The sequence below is a fragment of the Marmota monax genome, unplaced genomic scaffold, assembly GCF_021218885.2.
Source record: "Marmota monax isolate L192 unplaced genomic scaffold, Marmota_monax_Labrador192_F-V1.1 WCK01_AAM20220418_F8-fsc00005, whole genome shotgun sequence".
NCBI classification, from domain to species: Eukaryota; Metazoa; Chordata; class Mammalia; order Rodentia; family Sciuridae; genus Marmota; species Marmota monax.
In genome coordinates, this window is record NW_026692254.1 from 28,326,919 (window position 1) to 28,346,805 (window position 19,887).

General features: G+C 49.2%; 2 protein-coding genes across 7 annotated transcripts; one reads left to right on the plus strand and one right to left on the minus strand.

Annotated features, from left to right (window-relative positions):
• Positions 1-1,203: 1,203 nt before the first annotated feature.
• Positions 1,204-14,662, minus strand: Unc45a (unc-45 myosin chaperone A). Of its 3 annotated transcripts, none has more exons than XM_046437837.1 (20): positions 14,535-14,662; positions 14,153-14,314; positions 13,877-13,913; positions 13,408-13,583; positions 12,019-12,111; positions 11,256-11,423; positions 9,537-9,705; positions 9,014-9,184; positions 7,823-7,994; positions 6,655-6,955; positions 5,769-5,863; positions 5,394-5,535; positions 4,901-5,041; positions 4,623-4,750; positions 4,345-4,411; positions 3,610-3,723; positions 3,264-3,379; positions 2,206-2,323; positions 1,942-2,097; positions 1,204-1,822 (listed from the first exon to the last, which is right to left on the minus strand). In XM_046437837.1, the coding sequence occupies exons 1-20, from the start codon at positions 14,538-14,540 to the stop codon at positions 1,565-1,567; spliced, it is 2,790 nt and encodes a 929-aa protein (XP_046293793.1). In that variant the 5' UTR covers positions 14,541-14,662; the 3' UTR covers positions 1,204-1,564. The 3 variants fall into 3 exon arrangements, with proteins under 3 accessions (XP_046293793.1, XP_046293789.1, XP_046293797.1); XM_046437833.2 differs by having other exon boundaries at positions 14,490-14,631; XM_046437841.2 differs by lacking the exons at positions 1,204-1,822; positions 1,942-2,097 and adding an exon at positions 2,695-2,837 and having other exon boundaries at positions 2,207-2,323; positions 14,490-14,633.
• Positions 14,663-17,814: 3,152 nt separating this feature from the next.
• Positions 17,815-19,471, plus strand: Hddc3 (HD domain containing 3). Of its 4 annotated transcripts, none has more exons than XM_046437855.2 (4): positions 17,815-17,969; positions 18,278-18,333; positions 18,444-18,684; positions 18,985-19,471. In XM_046437855.2, exons 1-4 carry the CDS (start codon positions 17,858-17,860, stop codon positions 19,113-19,115), a joined length of 540 nt encoding a protein of 179 aa, XP_046293811.1. In that variant the 5' UTR covers positions 17,815-17,857; the 3' UTR covers positions 19,116-19,471. The 4 variants fall into 4 exon arrangements, with proteins under 4 accessions (XP_046293811.1, XP_046293828.1, XP_046293821.1 ...); XM_046437872.2 differs by having other exon boundaries at positions 18,519-18,684; XM_046437865.2 differs by having other exon boundaries at positions 17,820-18,017; positions 18,519-18,684.
• Positions 19,472-19,887: the final 416 nt, after the last annotated feature.

The window sequence follows — 19,887 nt, forward strand, 5'->3', positions numbered from 1 at the left end:
AATAACAGCAGCTTCTACCTCAAGGCCTGTCCTAAGGAAGGGGGCTGACCCTTGTCCTTGGAAAAACCCACAGAGCACTCCTAAGTACATACCCACTCTGCTGAGTTGTTTGTAAATAACAGGAGAGGTCTGCAGCGCCAAATATCCCTGACTAAGTTAGGCTAGGTGAGGACCCATGGCAACCCCCTCTAGCAACCTCCAATCAGCATAAGACAATGAAAATACCTGGAATGCACAATGACCCCCAAGAACTCTATGGTGGTTGATAACATGATGGGAAACCATGTAGTTTAGCACGTACACCCCTTGTGGCCTAAACCAATCAGTTCAAATGAACCTCCCTCTTGTACTAGCCAATCACCCCTACCCAACTTGTTCCTGCCAATGAATATGCTTTCAATGTTAAGAGTTGTTGTTTGATTCTCCTGCGGTATGGAATGATTTGCTGTGTGATGTTGTGACACATAAAGTATCCTCCCAAAACCTATAAAATCTCACAGAACAAAGGACCAGGACTCACTCCCTGGGACCGCTGAGTCGGGAACTGTTGTGAGTCCAGGCTTGAGCTTGCAATAAAGACTCTTGTGTGCTTGCATCAGATTCGGCTCCTGGAGGTCTACTGGGGTCCCACGAATCTGGCATAACACCACCAACCCCAAATCCCAAGCACTGCCTGACTGGAGGTCACCAAGACTCATAAAGACAAAAATACTGAAGGGCAAACATGGGAGTCCATATCCTAAAACCATTTATTTCCAGGAAACTGAATGGTTTCTATTGACTAGCTTCCTGGTCTTTTTTTTTTTTTTTTAAATTCAAGTTAACTTATCCTTTTTTTTTTTTTTTAAGATAGAGTGAGAGAGGGAGGGAGGGAGAGAGAGAGAGAATTTTTAATATTTATTTTTTAGTTTTCGGCGGACACAACATCTTTGTTTTGTATGTGGTGCTGAGGATCGAACCCGGGCCGCACGCATGCCAGGAGAGCACACTACCGCTTGAGCCACATCCCCAGCCCATAGCTTCCTGGTCTTACCCCTTCTCTCTCCAGCAGGATTAAAAGCAACTCAGTGGGCCCCGGAGAGGTAAATCGATCAGATTCCTTCCATAAAGGTGGTTCTCCTGCTGCTACAGAACTCTACTGTACACTCACCCATATCCAGCTCCTGCCCACAGAGTCCTCCCTGCTCAGAGACAGAGCACACATTTGAGTACCATACACTTTATTAGAGGGGCAGACCTAACAGACTGAAAGGATGCTCACAGCTAAGAGGTTACTGATATGCCCTTCCTGATGCCTAGAATCCACAGGCAGAGTTGTAATGCCTCTCCCCAGCTCTCTACAGCGGTGAAGAAATAGGGCCCCTGTTAGTAGGCTCAAGGCAGTGCTGGCAGGGCAGGGCTGTATGACTGATTATGATCCATAACTCAACAGATTGTCAAAGTGCAGCTGTGGAGGAGAGGCAAGAGTGTTTGGTATCCCAGGGCCCATCAACCAAAGCTGCTTCTGTCCTTATTCTCAGTGCAATAGGTAGTGTGTGTGAGAGCCTTGGGACAAGGGCAGCCCTCACTTTTTATCCTGGTTGGGTTGGATAAGCCCGTATTCCATTGATTTTCCTAGGCAGGCTGCAGCAGCCCGAGTAACAGGGCCTTCCTCGCCCTTAGCCAGGACTGACAGGATCTCTAGCACCTCACTCTCCATCAGGGTGCTGGCAATCTCCTTAGAGGCGTCCACCATGTTCAACACCACCACAACACCCCGGTGCTGCAGCTCCTGGTTGGGGCTCAGAAGCAGGGCCTGTAGGATCTCCAGCCAATGTGTGGTCTGCAAGAAACAGGGCAGCAATAGGCTCAATCCTGGTGGAGAACACACCTACACCCTGGGACATCCCCCACCAACACCATGAGGGTCACCTATCCTCCCCCACTAAGAACAGCACTGACCACTTGGGGGATGCGGCTGCACAGTGAGGGTCGCATTGACGTGAGCATGGCCAAGCCTCCAGCAGCTGCCCGCCGTAACAATTCATCATCTTCTCCACTGTATAGCACCAACAGCTTCAGCCGGTCATTGCCCTGGGCTTCAAAGAGGTCCTGCACCTGTGGTCATATGGAGGGACAGAACCATGTCATCCGGGTGCAAAGCCCATCCAGGGCACAGGGTCAACTCCATCTCTGCATGTCAGGACAACCTGGACTATCACTCACCTCCTTGCTCATGGCCAAGTTACACATGCACTCTGTGGCTGCCCGGCGGATCATCTCGTGTTCCTCAAACATGTAACCCTCAATCATGGGCACAGCTTTCTCCTTTAGAATCTTCTGTCTGAAGACAAAGGTAGACGAGTCAGCATCATCAGGGATTTCCCTTGGGAATGTCCATTGACAGGGCTGTACCAGATATGAACTGCAGTTGTTTCTAGCCTTCTGACTAGGCCTAGGAAACAGCATAAGACTGTGGAAAATGCTCACAAATAGGCAGTAGGCCAACAGAGCAGTGGCAATAGCAGTGCTATTTAAACCCTAACGATTGAGCACTTAACCTGTTCAGCTGTTTGGATTATTTTACTTACTCCTCACCACAACCCCATTATGAAAGCAGGTATGATTATCTTTACATTTTGTAGAAGGGGAAACTGGGACTGAGTGGTGAGTAATGTGCTCAAGATCACAATTAGTATTTTGTCAAATACATACTGAACACATTGCTAGGGGTCCAAAATGCCTATGTGCAGGGCTGGGGATGTGGCTCAAGCGGTAGCGCGCTCGCCTGGCATGCGTGCGGCCCGGGTTCGATCCTCAGCACCACATACAAACAAAGACGTTGTGTCCGCCGAAAACTAAAAAATAAATATTAAAAATTCTCTCTCTCTCTCCCTCCCTCCCTCTCTCACTCTATCTTTGAAAAAAAAAAAAATGCCTATGTGCTAATTACTTTTACATGTATTTTCTCATTTAATTCTTCTTACCACTACTTCATGAGCTAGATACTATAATCATCCCACTCACAGAAGGGGAAACTGAGACACAGCCGTGAGTAACTTGCTTGAAGTTACACACTGGCAATTACTGAGGTCAAGATTTGAAGCCAGGTAGTCTCTAGAACCTGCAATGTTCTCACCCAATGTCTTGGTGCCTCTCCTGGCCTGTCTCCTCATCTGTATGATACAGAGGAGTCACTATGAGGCTCCAATAAGCCAATGATTGACTGTAATCTACCAGGGATAATACAAATCCTGATGTCCCACCCAGCCCTTACCCCTTACCTGAGCCTCTCACTGATCCCCGCCAGGTTTGTCAGGGCCATGAGCGCCTCGAAGTTCTGCAATCCTGAGCAGTTGAGGTGCAATAGGGAGACGAGGGGCCGGACCACTTCATAGATCTGTGATATGCCCCACACTGGTCAGGGCTAATCACCACAGCCCCTGCTATTCCACTAACCCCACGGGGAGGAGTCCACCCTCCAAGAGAGTGCTGCTAAGGCTTTCCCCTACCCTAGGGCTTAGCAAAGCTACTGATACATGTTGGTCCCAAGGAGTAGCCCTAGCCAGAGGCCATCTGGGCCCAGTGAGGGTGGAGGAGAGGCTACGATTGAGTCAAGAAGGCACTCACCCGCTCACCAGGGAAGGTCATCTCTGGGTTGGAGGTAATGGTGAGTTTTGCAAGAGCCTGGGCTGCCTTTGTCTGTCCCACTTCAGTGCCTTCCAGAGCCAGCGGAAGCAGAGCCTGTAGGAACAAGCCCATCAGTGGCCCAGGACATGCCTGGGAATGCAAGCCAAACTGTGCCCCCACCCTTCTCCTTCTCTCTCCAGGCTTGACAACACTTCCTGCTCAGATGCTATTCACCAGAGGTCTCTCATTAAACTACTCAAACTCTTGCTCAAACACCTGTTAAGAGTTAGTTATGGGGCTGGGGATGTGACTCAAGTGGTAGTGCGCTCGCCTGGCATGCGTGCAGCCCCGGTTCAATCCTCAGCACCACATACAAACAAAGATGTTGTGTCTGCCAAATACTAAAAAATAAATATTAAAATTCTATCTCTCTCTCTCCCTCTCTCTTTAAAAAAAAAAAAATTAGTTATGGATTGTGGGGCCATGGGGCCATGGAAGTAAGTGAGAAAAGAGAAAGGGAGGTGAGCTCAGGATTTTAATGGGCATAAAACACTGAGGTACTCTGAAGAACCCGCCCACATCAGCATCACTAACTCTGTAAGAAGCTATTCCTGATGGTCACTAATAATGTCCTTCCATGCCACATTCAACCCTTATCTCTGGCACAACAGGTACTGAATCATGTTTTATAAGCTAAAGGCTTAGCATCAGGAAGAAATAGGTAAACCAGCTCACCTTGCCTCCCCCCTGAGCAACCACAGTGCCTCTGTCCTCCACCTCTTCTACCAAAGCCAGGAAGACTCTGCAGGGAGAAGACAGTAGTGGGTGGAGGGGTCTGAGGTTCTGACAAGCAGATACTCCATTCTTGGGCTCAACAAAGAAAGGCAGGCAAATGGCCTCCCTTGCTCCAAGAGGCCCACAGTCCCAGGACCTCTTCCACCCACAGTCACACTAGCAGCCTGACAAGGCCTAAGAGTTGGGAGAGCTCTCATGCCAACTCAAGGCAGCCTTACCTACAGAGCAGCTCTCTACAGGAATTAGTCAACACAGGGCTCTCAGTCTTCACCATACATGTCATGGCTGACACCACACCTGCTGCCAGCAGCTTCTTCACCCGAGCCCTCACAAAGCTCGGTTTGTCCTAGAGAAGGACACAGCTTAGGAGGGGCCTTGGCCAACCAGACAGGGGAAGGGAGCCCTTCTCACAGCAGAGATTGATAAACATGGAAACAAAAAGGCAGCTGTTCCCAACAACAGACAAACTCCAAGACTCTTCTAGTGTACCCCTTACCTTAGGGTGCTGCTCAGGCAGGTGCTGCTTAGCATATTTGGCCAGCTCCACCATCTTGGGGTCAGGCTCCTCATAGTCATAGCTGTTGGTGCAGTTGACCAGTGCTGAAGCAACTGCGAAGAGCACCGACCTCTCCTCGGACTGCCAGGAACAGAGGGAAGTTCAGCTGGCCAGTCCAGGACAGAGTAGTGAATGCTGCCAGGTCTGGGGCCCTGTTTCACCCTCTGCTGTTCCACCTGGACATCAGGGTGAATCTGGGAACCTCCCAAGGCCCCAGACTTAGGGAGCTCACAAAAACTTGACCTCCCCCATTCCTCCAAAAAGCTCATCTTCCCTGACACTGCTGCTGCCCAGGCAACATAGAGTAGCTGCTCAGGCTGCCAGCCCTTGCTCCCTGGAATTGCAATACCAAGTCCAAGACCTGCCAAGAAAGCCTGGTAAACTATATCCTAAATGGTGTCCCCAGGGTGACAGCAGGAACCCACAGAGCTACCCTACTGAGCTGGAACAGAGCCTTCAGAGCAGCCTCATCTGCCACAAACTCTTCTTTCACATCAGCATCAAAGGTGAGGTAAGCCAGGCCCTCCACTGCCCAACGCCGAGTGCCCGCATCGATTTGGTCATTGCATAGCCACCTGGGGACATGCAGGGGAGTGAATGACCATCTGAATTGGGGAATGGGAAAGAATATATCAGGATAAAGAAAAGTCAGAGGCTTGGGCATCCTGTCAACAAACAGAAACAATGTGCCGGCATCCAGAAGAGTTTGCCTAGGGGAGAACAGCCCCTGCCTGGGACAGAAAGCCCTCTATCCAAACCCCCCACCCCCGAGCTCTGACAGGTGTGGAGCCACAGCAACACCACTCACTTTCGACACTGCTTGGCCAGCTTCAGAGTAGAGCCTTCAGCAAACTGCTTCATGCTAAAGTCAGTCCCTCCAGCTGAACCAAGCTTGCAGAGTCCCTGGAAAAAGAAGACAGGACCCATTGTCTGCCCTCCTCCATGCCTAGTTTAGGCTTCCTCCCAAATTCTCTGCTTCGGCTCTCTTAAAGCTGATACACAAATCAGCACCTTCTCCACCAGGCTACCATCTCAGCATTAGGCAATGATTGCCTGTTGAGATGGCCACACGACATAGAGCCTGGTAGTGACTGGCACCCTGGCTTCCTAGATTCCAACCCTTCCCAATCTACACTGAGAATTGTTCTGTTCCATTCTAGGTCTACAATAAACCTCTTTGCAAGTGGAGCCAATATGTGTGTGGAGAAAAAAACAGGTGTTTTAGCATGGCCTTATGGGATAGAGAAATCCAGGACTAAGTGACCCAAGAAGGAAGGACAGCTTCCACAAGTCCGTGGCCACAGTAGGCTCATGGAAGGCTAGACAATGCCCAAGCCGCCAGTTCCTGGGGACACTGCCTGATTCCTGCAGGCCCAGCCTTTCTTACCAGCAGGGGAACAGCATGTGACACCCTATATCCCCAACTCTCCTCCAGCGGTGGAGCACTTGCCTAACACGTGTGAGGCACTGGGTTCAATCCTCAGCACCACATAAAAATAATTAAATAAAATAAAGGCATTCTGTCCATTCACAACTCAAAAAAAAAAAAAAAAAGTACCTGGCTTGTCAGGAGGAACCAGGCCTTATATATCTTACTTTCACTTACAGGGTGCTAAGACTGTACAGTGAGACCCAGCCACGTCAGCACCCATGCTCATCCACCTCCATGCCCACCCTCAGCCTGTCCATCTCACCACCAGTGCCCGGATGCGGATGCTGTCCTTCTCACTACGCTTATACAGGTCCTTTAGCAGCGAGACACCATTGGCAGTGATGAATGAGGCCCTCTTGGCCTTGCCAGCTGCATGGATCAGAGCCTCCACGGCCACCAGCTGCTCTTCCTCCTGCTCAGAGGCACACAGAGCAATCACACTCTCCATGACACCACTCAGCTCCAAGGCCCGGTTGCCGGCGTCACATGGGCCCTGCAGGAGGCAGGACACTGTCTGGATGGCCCGTAGCTTCCCGGCCAGCCCTTGGCCCTCAAACCAGCTCCTGAGAGGAACAGAATGATAGCTGTCACACCAAGGCATGCATGAAGGTACTCTCCTTTCCTTGCTTCCCTCCACTGACCAGGCACCTAAACTACTTGGAAAGAAATTGCAAGAAAAGCTGCCAAGGGAAGACAAGGGCTCTCTCACCAGGATGACAATGGTCACCCCAATTATCTTTATCTACTTTCATTCAAGTCTTCCCTGATGACACACCACCTAACAAAGGCTACTGTCACTCACACCATCCTGTTTACTTCCTTTCTTGTACTGAGATCATTCTGTTTATTTCACAGTTTATCATCTGTCATTTCCCCCAAAGCTATAAGCTCTTTAAGGGCAAGCAGTATCATGTTTCCCCTCTGTGTTGGAATGAATACATGGAAAGTGCCTAGTTGGGCTATTGTAGCTCAGTGGTAGCGTGTGTGGAGGTACTGGGTTCGATTCTCAGAACTGTATATAAACTGTATATAAAACAAAGGTCCATCAACCACTAAAAAAAGTATGCAGTAAAGGTATGCACTTGATACATTCATTGCATTACTGGAAAACTGATTTGAGAAAGAACCTCCCTAGTGAAGTCACATGGGAACAAGAAGAGAGTCTGGGCAGGGCACAGTGGCATGCACTTGTAGTCCCAGCTACTTGGGAGGCTGAGGCAAGAAGATCACTTGAGTCCAGGAGTTCAAGGCCAGCCTGGACAACATAGCAAGACTCCCTTACTCATCTTGGGGCACTTTGTCTAGCCCCTGCCAGTCCTCCCCAAAGTTGCTTTCCCTGATGAAAGCCTGTCACTTATGCCCCTTCCCAAAGAAGTCAGAACTTTTTTGTTGGAATCCCTGGAAATGAGAAAGAGAGCAGACTCCCTTACTTGATGTAGTTTTCACAGAGTCGGTGGAAATTCTCCCTCTCAGCATCACACTTCAGGTCATCGAAGAGCTTGCTGAGGAGAATGGAGGCACTCATACGGCTATTTGCTGTCACTGCAAGCTCCCCAGGAGGATCCTGCAAGGAGCCCCCCACCTCCAAGATCTTTTTCAGACCTGAAAAGAGACTCCATTTAGTCAGTAGAACACCAATTCCAACCCCTATGTAAAGAGACATGGCTTTCCAGGAGACAAGCAGGACTACCTCCTTCTCAGCTGAGAAGTCACAGAGTTCAGACAATCACATCAAAGCAGCACAGAGAACATGGCTGGTGGATATACAACCTCCAGGAGGCTGCTGTGGGTCAGGGAAGGACCTCAAAAGTGAGGTCTGCATGCCAGCCCTATGGGACCAAATATTCTGGGGCTCTGAAGTTCCTGCTCTATAAAACTAAGGGAAAAATAACACCCAGGGTTCAGAGGATCATTATGATAACAAAAAAGCTGAGGGGTGCAAAGGGACCTGGCAGAGGTGCTCAGCATGGCCTTTTCAAACCTTTTCTTATTTATCTTTTTTTTTGGGAAAAAAGAGGAGTAAACCAACATATTAAAATTTGTTTTTTTTCAGCCAGGTACAGTGGTACATCTCAGTCACTCTGGAGACTGAGACAGAAGGATCACACGTTCAATTGCTAGCCTCAGCAATTTAGCAAGACTGTTTCAAAATAAAAACTTTTTAAAAAGGGCTAGGGACATGCTCAGTGGTAGAGTGCCCCTGGGTTTAGTTCCAATAAATAAACAAAACCTTCAGAAAAAGAAAGCCAATCCAGGGGCTGAGGTTGTGGCTCAGCCATAGAACACTCGCCTAAGCACGTGCAAGGCGCTGGGTTTGATCTTCAGCACCACATAAAAATAAAAACAAAAATAAAGGTATTGTGTCCAACTACAACTGAAAAAAAAAAAAAAGCCAATCCAATCCTTCTGTTAACCTGCTATTTCAGGCCTGCTTGGTATGTATGCCTTTGCACACATACACAATCAAAGGGTCTAACTTTAAGTTCCTAAGGGTACTATGAAGGCCATAGGATGTACTTTGAAGCAGATGCATGGCTGTGTGTTTGCTCCTTTTCTGATCACACCTATGGATAAACAGTCCTCAGCTACCTAAGCAAATTTCTGTAAACTATATCACCTACCTTGGTCAATAACCCAGAGAGTCAGGCTATTGTTGGGATCCTTAGGTGATTTCCGGGGCACTATTTTAATCAGGAGGGTCAGAGCATTATCTCGGCCTTGGCCAGAGACCCCAACCTCAGTCAGTAGCTCCAAGAGATTATTGATGAGGACCTTCAGCTCCCGGGCAGGATCTGGCAACAAGGACACATCAGTGATTAGCATACAGAGGCCCTAGGTTCAATTCTCAGCACCAAAAAGAGGACATTAGTGGGATCCACTGTGGCCCATCCCAGTCTGACGTTTGAACTCCCCCAACAAGCCAAGAAGACACAGGGGGAACTGTATCTAGGCTCATGCCTGAACTCCAGCCTTACCCTCAAGCATCTTGGCTACTTAGAATCTAGAGTAAAATCCTGTCACCAAGCCATTTCTTAACCAACTTGCAGCTGCAAGTCTGGTCCCAAAAGAACTAGCCTCGTTGGTTCAGCCCCATCCCCTCCACAATAACAACATGACAAAAAACTGCAGGCCTGCTTCACTCACCCACAATGATAGCACCTTCTTTGCCTCGGAAACCTTTTTTGACACCTTCTTTGAGGGCATCAAATATAACTTGTAGCAGGTGGCAGGCAGCCAAGGACACAGCCTGGTTTTCCACACCCAAGATGGAGACCACTCGTCGAGTTCCCAGCACACTCAGGGTTGCCACTGTCTGGAATGGGAGAGAGGCAGATAGAAGCCTCTGGTCAATGAACGGCAGCCATAGAGTTTCCTAACTCTGAGTTGGAGAGTGTGGTCAGAGGTGAGAAAACATTTGGGAGGAAGAACCATCTCCAAGAGAGCACAAAGCAGGCCTGACAGATGGTGTGACCTGGGGTCATGCCAAAAAAATTGCATTTGAAAGGTTTCCTAAAGAAAACATTCCAGAGGAGTCCTTACCTCTGCTCTCCTTGGTCCAATTAGAAGACAAAAAACACTCTGGCCCAGGGAGCAACTACTTTGTTTCATGTCTCCTCAAGAAGGAGAAACATAAACTGGACAAAGGTACCTAAGCCCCAGGCCTATAGCCACCTTATTCCTCCCTAACCACAGCCCTGACGTCTGTCCATAGCTAGAGGATGTGAACATGAGTGGAATGAACCTGCAAGGCCTCTCTACCCCAATCTTCATCTGGAGAACCCCATAAGGTCCATGTGAACCCATCACTGGCTCCTTCCAGAAGCTGAAGGAGAAAACAAAATTTACATGGTTCAACCATTCTTGACCTGTTGGGAGGCCAAGAAAAATAGCTCATACTTGGCCCAAAGAGACTTCATTGAGGGGCTGGGGATGTAACTCAGTGGTAGAATGCTTCCTCAGAGTGTCCAAGGCCCTCGGTTCAACCTCAGTATGCACCCAACCCAACCCCACCAGCCTAAAAAAAAAGTGAAAGGGAATTTCTTTGAGTACTTCACAGTTCCACTTCTGATTTACAAGTTGTAGTTTCCTCTAAAAACAACCAAGGGTCAAGTCCCTGTCTGCTAGAGCAAGCCAGCTCAAGAAAGAGCTGAGAGCATGGACTTTACTACACTGGTCCAAGAGCAGGACCATTCTGGCTATACTCTCTGTGCTGAGAATCATGTCAGGGTCAGGTAGTTTCTACATGTAAAGTCACTATCTCCATGATAAAAATGTTATGGGTGACATCTTTGACCACATAACTCTAAGTGAGGACCCCTCTCTAGAAGAAAAGCCAGTTTGATCTTTTCTTTTCTTTCTTTTTTTTTTTTTTTTTGGTACTAGGGATTCAACCCAGAGATACACAATCACTGAGCGACATTCTCAGTCCTTTCTATTTTTTATTTTGAGACAGGGTCTCACTAAGTTGCAGAGGCTGTCTTGAACTTGCAATCCTCCTGCCTCAGCCTCCCTGAATTGCTGAGATTAGAAACCTGTGCCACCATGCCTGGCTGCCAATTTGATCTCTAGGACCCCTTTCTGAGCATATGGACACTAAATGAGTCAGTGACCAGGTGTTTTTGTGTGAGCTAGCTGCAAGAAAGCAGTGCTCAGGGTGCCCTACTTCATACTAATTCACGTTGGTCTTTTAGGTATTATTTTTATTTTTCATCCTATACTCTGCCTCAAGTTCTTTTTGGAATAAGATGAAGGGTAGAAGAATGGATGGAAGGTAGATAAATTAATGGACTGTTGAATACATAGATAGATGGATGGACAGACAAATGGACTGAAGCAATAAACTAGATCTTCTGCCCTACCTACCCGTGATTGATGCTCAGAGCAAATGCCAACCAGTGTACGTAGAGCTGCCAGCATGAGGTCAGTTTCTCCAGTGTCCAGCAGGCGTTGCAAGAGCTGAACCCCATTGCTCCGGAAGATCTTCTCAGCTCCAGCATCCTCTCGGGCCAGCACCACCAAGTTCTGAGAAGCCTGTGTCGACGGAAGCACATTATAAGAGCTGGGGATGTAGCTCAGTGGTAGAACACTTCTCTAACATGCATGAGGCACTGGATTCATTCCCAGCACATACCACACACACACAAAGTACATTACAACACTGACACTGTATGTAGCATGGGACAGGTTAAGCAGAGGCACTGAGCTCTGGACCTCCCCACTTCCACTTAGTGGCTGAGTGACACTGGCCATAAATTTAACCTCTCTAAGCTTCCTTCTAGGTAGAGGGGAAACCCTGCTCTCAGAGTTGATGGTTAGAACAAATGTGGTCCTAAGTCTTCAGCAGAGCCTGAAAGGTAGGGACAGTGCCTCAGTTACCTCTGTATACCTAGCTCCTGGAAGAGGACTGGCCAACAAGTCACTCTTGAATACTGGTTCCCTTTTCTTGGTTCATACTATGATTCCAAGCCCTCAGAGCTACCATCTAGGACCCATGATTCAAACAGCAACATACATCAGACCAGGCCAGCAAAGGGGTTTCTGAGACCAACACCATGGAAGAGATAGAGGACTATGAATGGGCAGATCCAGGAGTTCAGCCCCCATGGGCTCACTCAAGGCCCTATACCTTTTGCTTCTTCTCAGTCCCTTTTTCTTCTGGGTCCAACAGTATCTGAAACATCTGTTCCACTTTGGCATCTGTTGAGGACATGTATCGTACCTAGGACAAACGAGTAAAGCACAGAAGCAATCACTTCTCTTGGCCAGAGATATCACATTCCTTGCTGTTCTCTCCGTCTCCTCCAAGGCCTGACTCCTGTTTCTGGGAGGCACAGTGAGGATGTCTGGGCTCAGGGCTAGCACCACGCTACCATGGACAGGAAGAGACTTGCTGGGAAGCTCCTCCTAAATTTCCTGAAGTGATTTTCCTCTCTGAGCTAATTCTTGTTTGGGCAACAGGAACAGCACCAATGCTAAAGATAGTGCTCTTTGGAAGGGGAGGTATCCTATTAGCCACAAGGAAACCCACTGACAGTGGTGCCATCTATGTAGAGAACTCATGGCATACTCATCAAGGGAGCTGGAAGGTTGGAAGGCAGTTGCTGACACTTCTTTTAGCTCAGAATTCTCTTTTTGACAGTTTTTTTTTTTTTTTTTTTTTTTTTTAAATCTGAACAAGCAAGACCATCCTAAGCCTACTTACCTACCCATCCCCAGGTGATTAGGCATCGATGATGGCACAAACCTAGTCCCCACTTCTCCTCTTGCATCCATGGCAGACATGACTAATCAAGCACAGCACATTCCCTTGCTAGGCCCAGGAAATATGCTTCCTAGTCCTTCTCTACATATAGGCAGCTGCTGCCATCCAAACAGACTTAGCAATGAGAGGAAAACTATTTGTTTTCCCAGGTCTCAACCTGTCAATAAAGTGTTTGCCATTGTATTATTTGCTTCTACTGTATATTTTAACAACACATTATCTGGTTAATTCAAACTTTGGTTAGAGTTCATGACAGTCTTTGAATTATTTTCCCTCAATTAATTTAAAAATATATGTAGTAGGGCTGGGGTTATGGCTCAGTGGTAGATCACTTGTCTAGCATGTGTGAGGCACTGGGTTCTATTCTCAGCACAACATAAAATAAATGAATAAAATAAAGGTATAAAAATTAGTTTTCATCAGCTGTATTTAAAAATATATAAATATATGTACCATGAAACAATATCTTTATTAAAAATATATTGACAGTCCAGGCACAATGGCAAACATCTGTAATCCCAGCAACTCAAGAGGCTGAGGGCCTCAAAAAAAAAAAAATTTGCCAAACAAACCACACAAAAAAGTATGGTGCCATTATTTTAACCTGCTTTTCCCTATCCACTGGCATGGCTGAGCATCATTCTATGCTCACTTGCCATCAGCAGCTCCTGTCCAGAGAACTGTGTCTATACCCTTGATTCAGACTACTTCATCATGGGGTCAGTGCTCCAATCTCTCAAGTCTTTCACATACCTTCTCCTGAATCTGGCCCCCAATGCTCCGCAGGGCTTCCTGGAAGACTTTGTTCTTGGGTTCTAGGCTCACACATCTCTGCAGGTCAAGGACAGCTTGGTCCAGGCGGCCCAGTTTCTCTAGGGCTTGGCTCCTCCGGTAAAGTGCTTTGACATCCCCACCGTCCTTTTCAATGGCTGAGCACAAACAGGAGCTCTGTCAGCACCCATGAGGCCACCGTCTCCAGGCAAGAGCAGGAGGGAAATATCTCCAGGGCCAGAGGAAGGTGGGGGGATGCGTGGGTACTTCAGCCTCAGAAAAGGTGAGGGTAGCTGTGGAAAAGGAAATGCCCAAGGGAGTGGGAAAGAAAGAAGGCAGATGTGTTTCAGGGTCCAAAGGAGAAGAAAGTAGATAGATAGTGCAGTGCTCCCAGAGTCCTTGCCCACCAAAGAAGCCCCACAGCTCCACATGAGGGCCCATATTCCCTTACCTTTAGATGCCTCCGTTTCTGCTTTATCATAATCTTCCTGTAGAAAAAAAGATCAGAAGCCTGAGAAGATGGTCATCTCCTTTTCCAGGCACTAAAGGGACAGAAGAGATACACTTGTTTTCCAGAGTCACCGGATCCCCCAACACCCTGAGGCCCGAAGACATCTGGCAATCATAGCTGGGAAAATCGAATGCCCAGATCAAGCCCAAGCAGCAGCAAAGATGGGCCAAATAGGGACCCACGCAGGCCAGGGAAAGAGCGGCAAGCTTCCCTCACCAGCTTGAGGTGACAAGCAGCCAGATTCCGGTGCAGAATGGCCTGGTCCTGAGGCGTCGCGCCCAGACCTAGGGCCTGGGTATAGGCCGATAAGGCGCCCTCGTAGTCTCCGCATTTGAACAGCTCGTTGCCCTCTTTGCGCAGCTGCTCCACTGAGCTGGCCTGTGGAGAATGGGATGGAAACGTCGGGGAGGCAGCTCAGGGAAGAACAAGGGAGCTAGGAGAGGGGAGCAGGGGTTGGGAGCGGGTCCAATCGAGGGCTAAGAATGGGAAAGGAGGCCAGGAGATACCCAGGGTAACTGTGAAGGAGAGATGACACGGAAGGATGACTACGCACCCCGGGGACGACGGGTCGGGGTTCAGGGGTCCCTGGACCACTCACAGTCATCACGGAGCCGAAGTCCCGGGCCCGCGCAGGCGCAGTCTCTGGGGCGGAGGTGGCCCTGGGCTCTGGAAGCTGCCAGTGGCTGACGCGCCCCAGCTCTGAGTCAGAGGCGGCGTGAGAGAGAGGCGGGCCAAGGAGAGCGCGACCCGGCAGGGGCGGGGCGCTGGGGAGGAGGTTCCGCCCCTCTAGCACGCGCACCTAGTTTGTGAGCTCCGGGACCTGCAGGGGGCGCGCAGCGGAGGAGCCAGTGGGGGACCTGCGGCGGCTACAGCTCCGGCCAGCGCCCCGGCCCCGACCGCTGCAGAAGTGCAGGAGGTCTGCGGTCATCAGGGCCACGATCAGTAGGCTGTAGAGGCCCAGGGCTAGGAAAGCACCCGGGCCCCTGTGGGAGAGGGGAGACTATCAGGATAGTGGCAACCGTGTGTTACAGACCCCTGCGAGTCTGGAGAAAGCGCAGACCCCTCTCCCTGAATAAATTTGCACACGCACATATTTTGCAAAGGAACATTTTGGAGTTCACAGATACCTAAAGCCACCCATGGGCAGATTCAGAATTAAAACCTTCTACTACAATGTGTGTAACACACGGATTAGAGCACACATTCTTTCCGCTTACACATTGCCCCCAGCCCCCTCCACTTCACAGCACAAGCTAATGGCTTCCGGTTGCCCGCTTTCACCGCCCCGTAAACATTTCCTTCACAATTGTTTGTAATTATGATTTATGTGATTTTCGGTTTGCCGTCTGGCCCTCTACTGGTCTGCAAGTCACAAGTCTCCCACCCCAGAATTTAAGGAACAAACTCCCAGGCACTGGAACACCCTGTTCCAAAGGCTCTGGGGCTGGAGTTCTCACCTAAGGATGGGTGGCGGAGGAAGAGCAGACAGGTTGACTTGGTATAGGGCCTCAAATTCATCCCGGGTACAGCAGTAGCCCCCTGCAGCCTGCAGGTGACAGCAGTAGGCTTCCTCGGGAGTATCAGAGAGCCGGGGACAGAAGAAACCAGAGTAGTGGCGGCCATCAGCATCCTGGGTGGTCTGGCACAAGTTGGGATGGTAAGCCAATGCTGAAGAGACAGACAAGGGGTCTGGAGACAAGAAGGAGGAGTCTGTCCAAACCCTATTCCACAATTCCCAGAAAGTAAAAGGGATCATCCCCTACCAAAATAGAAGGTCCCTTCTTCCCCTCCTCACCAACTCCCCAAATAACTCATACCACCTGCAGGGAATGAAAGAGTGCTGTACCTGAGAGAGATGTGGGCTGGGCAAAGGTCATCCAACTGAAGAGCAGTAGCAGCCCCACTGACAGGCCTGTCATCAAGGGGCCTGGCCTCCTTTTTTGGAAGCCCATGAGAAGTCACCTCCACCTCAGCCTTGATTCTAGGAACCCCATCATCTTTCTATCTAAGCCATGACTGCAGAAAACAAGGAATTAAAAATCAAAGGGATGGAGATGTAGCTCAGAGGTAGAGTGCTTGCCTAGCATAAACAAGGCCCTGGGTTCAATCCTCAGTACCATAAAAATTTTAAAAAGGCATTGGCTTGGGACCATAAGTGGACACATGCCTATAATCCCAGTTACTTGAGAGGTTGGGGCAAGGAGGATAGAAAGTTCAAGGTCAACTTGGGCAACTTAGCAAGACCCTATCTCAAAATTTAAAACCAACAGAAAGAAAGGCCTGGGGATATAGCTCAGTGATAGAGCACTTGTCTAGCATGAGTGAGTCCCTGAGTTCAGTCCCTGGTACTGAAAAAATAAATACATACATACATACAAAAGCACCGACACCCTTAGGCACCATTAACACAAACCTGAAGCTCTTCTACTACAGGCTTCTAGAGAGATGAAAGCCACTCAGTTTTTATCTCCTGCTGGAAAAAGGCCTGTACTTTTAAACTACCTAAGGTTTTCTGAGCAAAAGGGGAAAAGGCTCAGAAGAATAGAGGAGGGACTAATGGATGAGACCAAAGATAAGCCATTGGCCTGAAAAATAGACAAGTATTTAGAGACAAATATATCGCTATCTACCTACTCTTCAACTTCGAGGCTGCCATGGAAGCCCTGGGAATTCTGACAGTTCCATTTCAGGACCTCTGTTTTCAGCTTATGGAGCTTCCCTCCCTAACCACCGCAACGTGGCAACCACCAAATCTAGCTGTAAACCAAGGGTGAGTCTCTTCATTAACTTTCCTCCTGAGCCTCATCTCCCCCAGTTACCAGCCAAAACACAAAAACTACCTGTTTGATTGGAGTATACTTAGCAACAGGCCAATTCCAACTCACAGGAAAGCCAGCTGGGGCATCTCCAGGTCTCTATGACCCCTCATACCTCATAGCTGCCAGGTAATTCCCTAAGACAGGGAATTTCTCCAGAAGACCCAAGTCACCAGCCAGCAGAGTTAATTAAGTGTTATCACAGAACCTATCTAGGCTAGACAACATCATGCTCCAAAAACAACAGGGACAAGACTCAGCACCCCAGAGGCCCACAGCAGTTACCTAGAGACCAAAGCAGGGGCCCGATGGAACAAGAAAGCAACTCAAATTTTACCTGAACACTGAAAACAAAAACAGTCCTGTGGAAACACTACTGCTGACTGGAAGTCTAAATTTGAAACATTTAGGCAGGGCTCCCAGTTTAGGATCCAATTTTCCAGAAGGTCAGGCCCTAGGGTCTCTTAGGCCCAAAGGTGGAGCTGGTCGCCCATAGTAACAGGACCCACATCCTCAGGGAAAACTTTATGGAGCCCTTTGAAAATGTTTCAGAGCACTTACAGGTTAAAGATTGCCTTTAACTCTTGGTAGAAGCTGTCTCTGACTCTGAGACTAGTTGAATTGCTCCTTCTCTATGGACCCTGTATAGTCTCCTATGCCTTTGAGTACTGGACTTAGCACACTGTGAGGCCACTGCCTTATTTCCAGTTTGCCCTCCCACCTCTCTCCACAGATTATGGGCTCCCAAAGAACCAGACTATGTTTTTCTTTATTTTCTTTCTTTATTTTTATGTGCCGCTGAGGATGGAACCCAGTGCCTCACAAGTGCTAGGGAAGCGCTCTACCACTGAGTTACAAACCAGCCCCCAGACTGTTGTCCTTCTTGAACCCTCACTGAAGCACACTGAATAAGGACTGTGATGCTGAATGAAGCTCTCCATACCAGTCTTTCTCTGTGCCATAATTTCAGTTCCAAGAGGAACCAGTCTGTGGCAGCTTGTTAGAATCAGAGCCTCTCCAATCCCTGGGCCTCCGAGGCGCAAGGAGGCGCTGTAAACGCTCCAATCCAACTCCCCCTGACACAGTCCCCAGCGCCATCCGCGCGATGGGCTCTGAAGCAGCGCAGCTGCTGGAGGCTGCAGACTTCGCGGCTCGGAAGCATAAACAGCAGCGTCGGAAGGATCCAGAAGGGACCCCCTACATCAACCACCCCATCGGTGGGCGCGCCGATCCGGAAGCACCCCTAGCGGCGCCTGGGGGTGGGGGTGGGTACTGTGAAGGGCGTGCACCTCATTGAGCACCTACTTTATCCCAAGCTTTGTGTCAGACACTGTTTGTGCGGTATGATTTAAGCCTCACAAGAACCCGGGGCAGCAGGCATGATTATTCCCTTGGTTCGGTGAACACCCCAAGAGAATGAGGGACTCGCTCAAGGTCACTCAGCTAGTGAAGGGCTACACCTGCCTCTCCAAAATCCAAAACAGTGAGGCTGTCTCCGATCTTAATTCCTGCTTTGCCCTGCCAGGTGTGGCTCGTATCCTGACCCATGAGGCGGGAATCACTGACATTGTGGTCTTACAGGTAACTTTACCCCCTCTCTGCCAGGAGGTCAGGGTGGGGATCAGAGGTCCCTTTCAGCAATGGGCATCCCTTGGTTGACATCACAGGACTGAAAGGGAGCCTGTCCCCAGGCGGCCTTGATTCATGACACAGTGGAAGACACAGACACTACCCTGGATGAGGTGGAGATGCACTTTGGGGCACAGGTGCGGCGCTTGGTGGAGGAGGTAACAGATGACAAGACTCTGCCCAAGTTGGAGAGAAAGCGGCAACAGGTGGAGCAGGCACCTCACAGCAGCCCAGGGGCCAAACTGGTGAAACTGGCAGACAAGCTGTACAATCTGAGGGACCTGAATCGCTGCACCCCTGAGGGTATGTTTCCCCACTGGTTCTGAGGGAACATGAAGAGATGTCCCCCTTCAAAAATCACAAGTTAGTCATATCAGTGGGGGGGGGGCGTCTAGGCATTCTCAGTTCCCCAAACTAATCCTACTAGAATAGTCTTCTTTCATAAGGTGAAAATACAATAGCTGGGCCAAGAGGAAGTTTTCAAGACAAATCATTCCGTCAGGAATTCATCTCATGGCCCTATACCAAGCCCTCCAATCAGTAGGCAAAAGGCAATGTTGTCCTTGGCATTACACTAGCAGGTTTCTGTCCACTCTTATGCAGGATGGTCAGAACATCGCGTCCAGGAATACTTCGAGTGGGCAGCACAGGTGGTGAAGGGGCTTCAGGGAACAAACCAACAACTGGAAGAGGCTCTAAAACAGCTGTTCAAGGAGCGTGGGCTGACACTCTGAGCAGTGCTGGGAGCCATGGGTGCTACTGACTCCAGCCCTCCCATGCCAGACCGGATTCATACTTAAGTTTTTCAGTGCCTCCTGATCTCCCTCCATGCTTCTCTCAGCCCAGATATTGAAGGTTAAAAATACTTGCCTTTTCTTACTCTGAAGGTTTCCCACCAACTAAACTGAGCCTGGAATGTGGGAAGCAGATGTACTCCCTCCATTTCTAACCCAGTCACTGCCCTCTCCTAAGTCCTGGGTCTGTTTACTATTTTGCATGGTGGGATCTCGAGCCCCTTAGAGACCTGTGCTTGTATAAACACTGGTTAGATGTCATCATGGAAAATAAAGCAAGTGGGGTAAAGTTTTAAGTTGCTCTCCTCCTTCCCCAGCCTCCTCAGTAGACACCGATATGTTGTAGGCTTGTCCTCCACAATGCAGGTTTCCAAAAATGTGTCCCCGGTGTCAGCTCCTTCTGATTGAGGGCTTCAACCCCTGGAGCCTGGCTTCCTTCTCACAGCTGGGCTGTGTCATTATAAGGGTCAGATTACGAGACAGACAGAAAGGGTCTTCATTAAAATAACTGGAAAGTAATACCAGCGCTTACTGGAAATCCTGCCTGGGCACTGAGAGGCCGAAGCCCCAATAGGAGACGGCCGGTGGGGGCTTCTATTCTCTACCCTAGACCGCCAGGTGATGGGCAGTCCACCTAGGAGTCGCTCTAAGAAATTGGGTGTTCCCGCGGTTGCTAAGCAACAGGAACTTCCGGACGTCCCGGAAGTGGCCT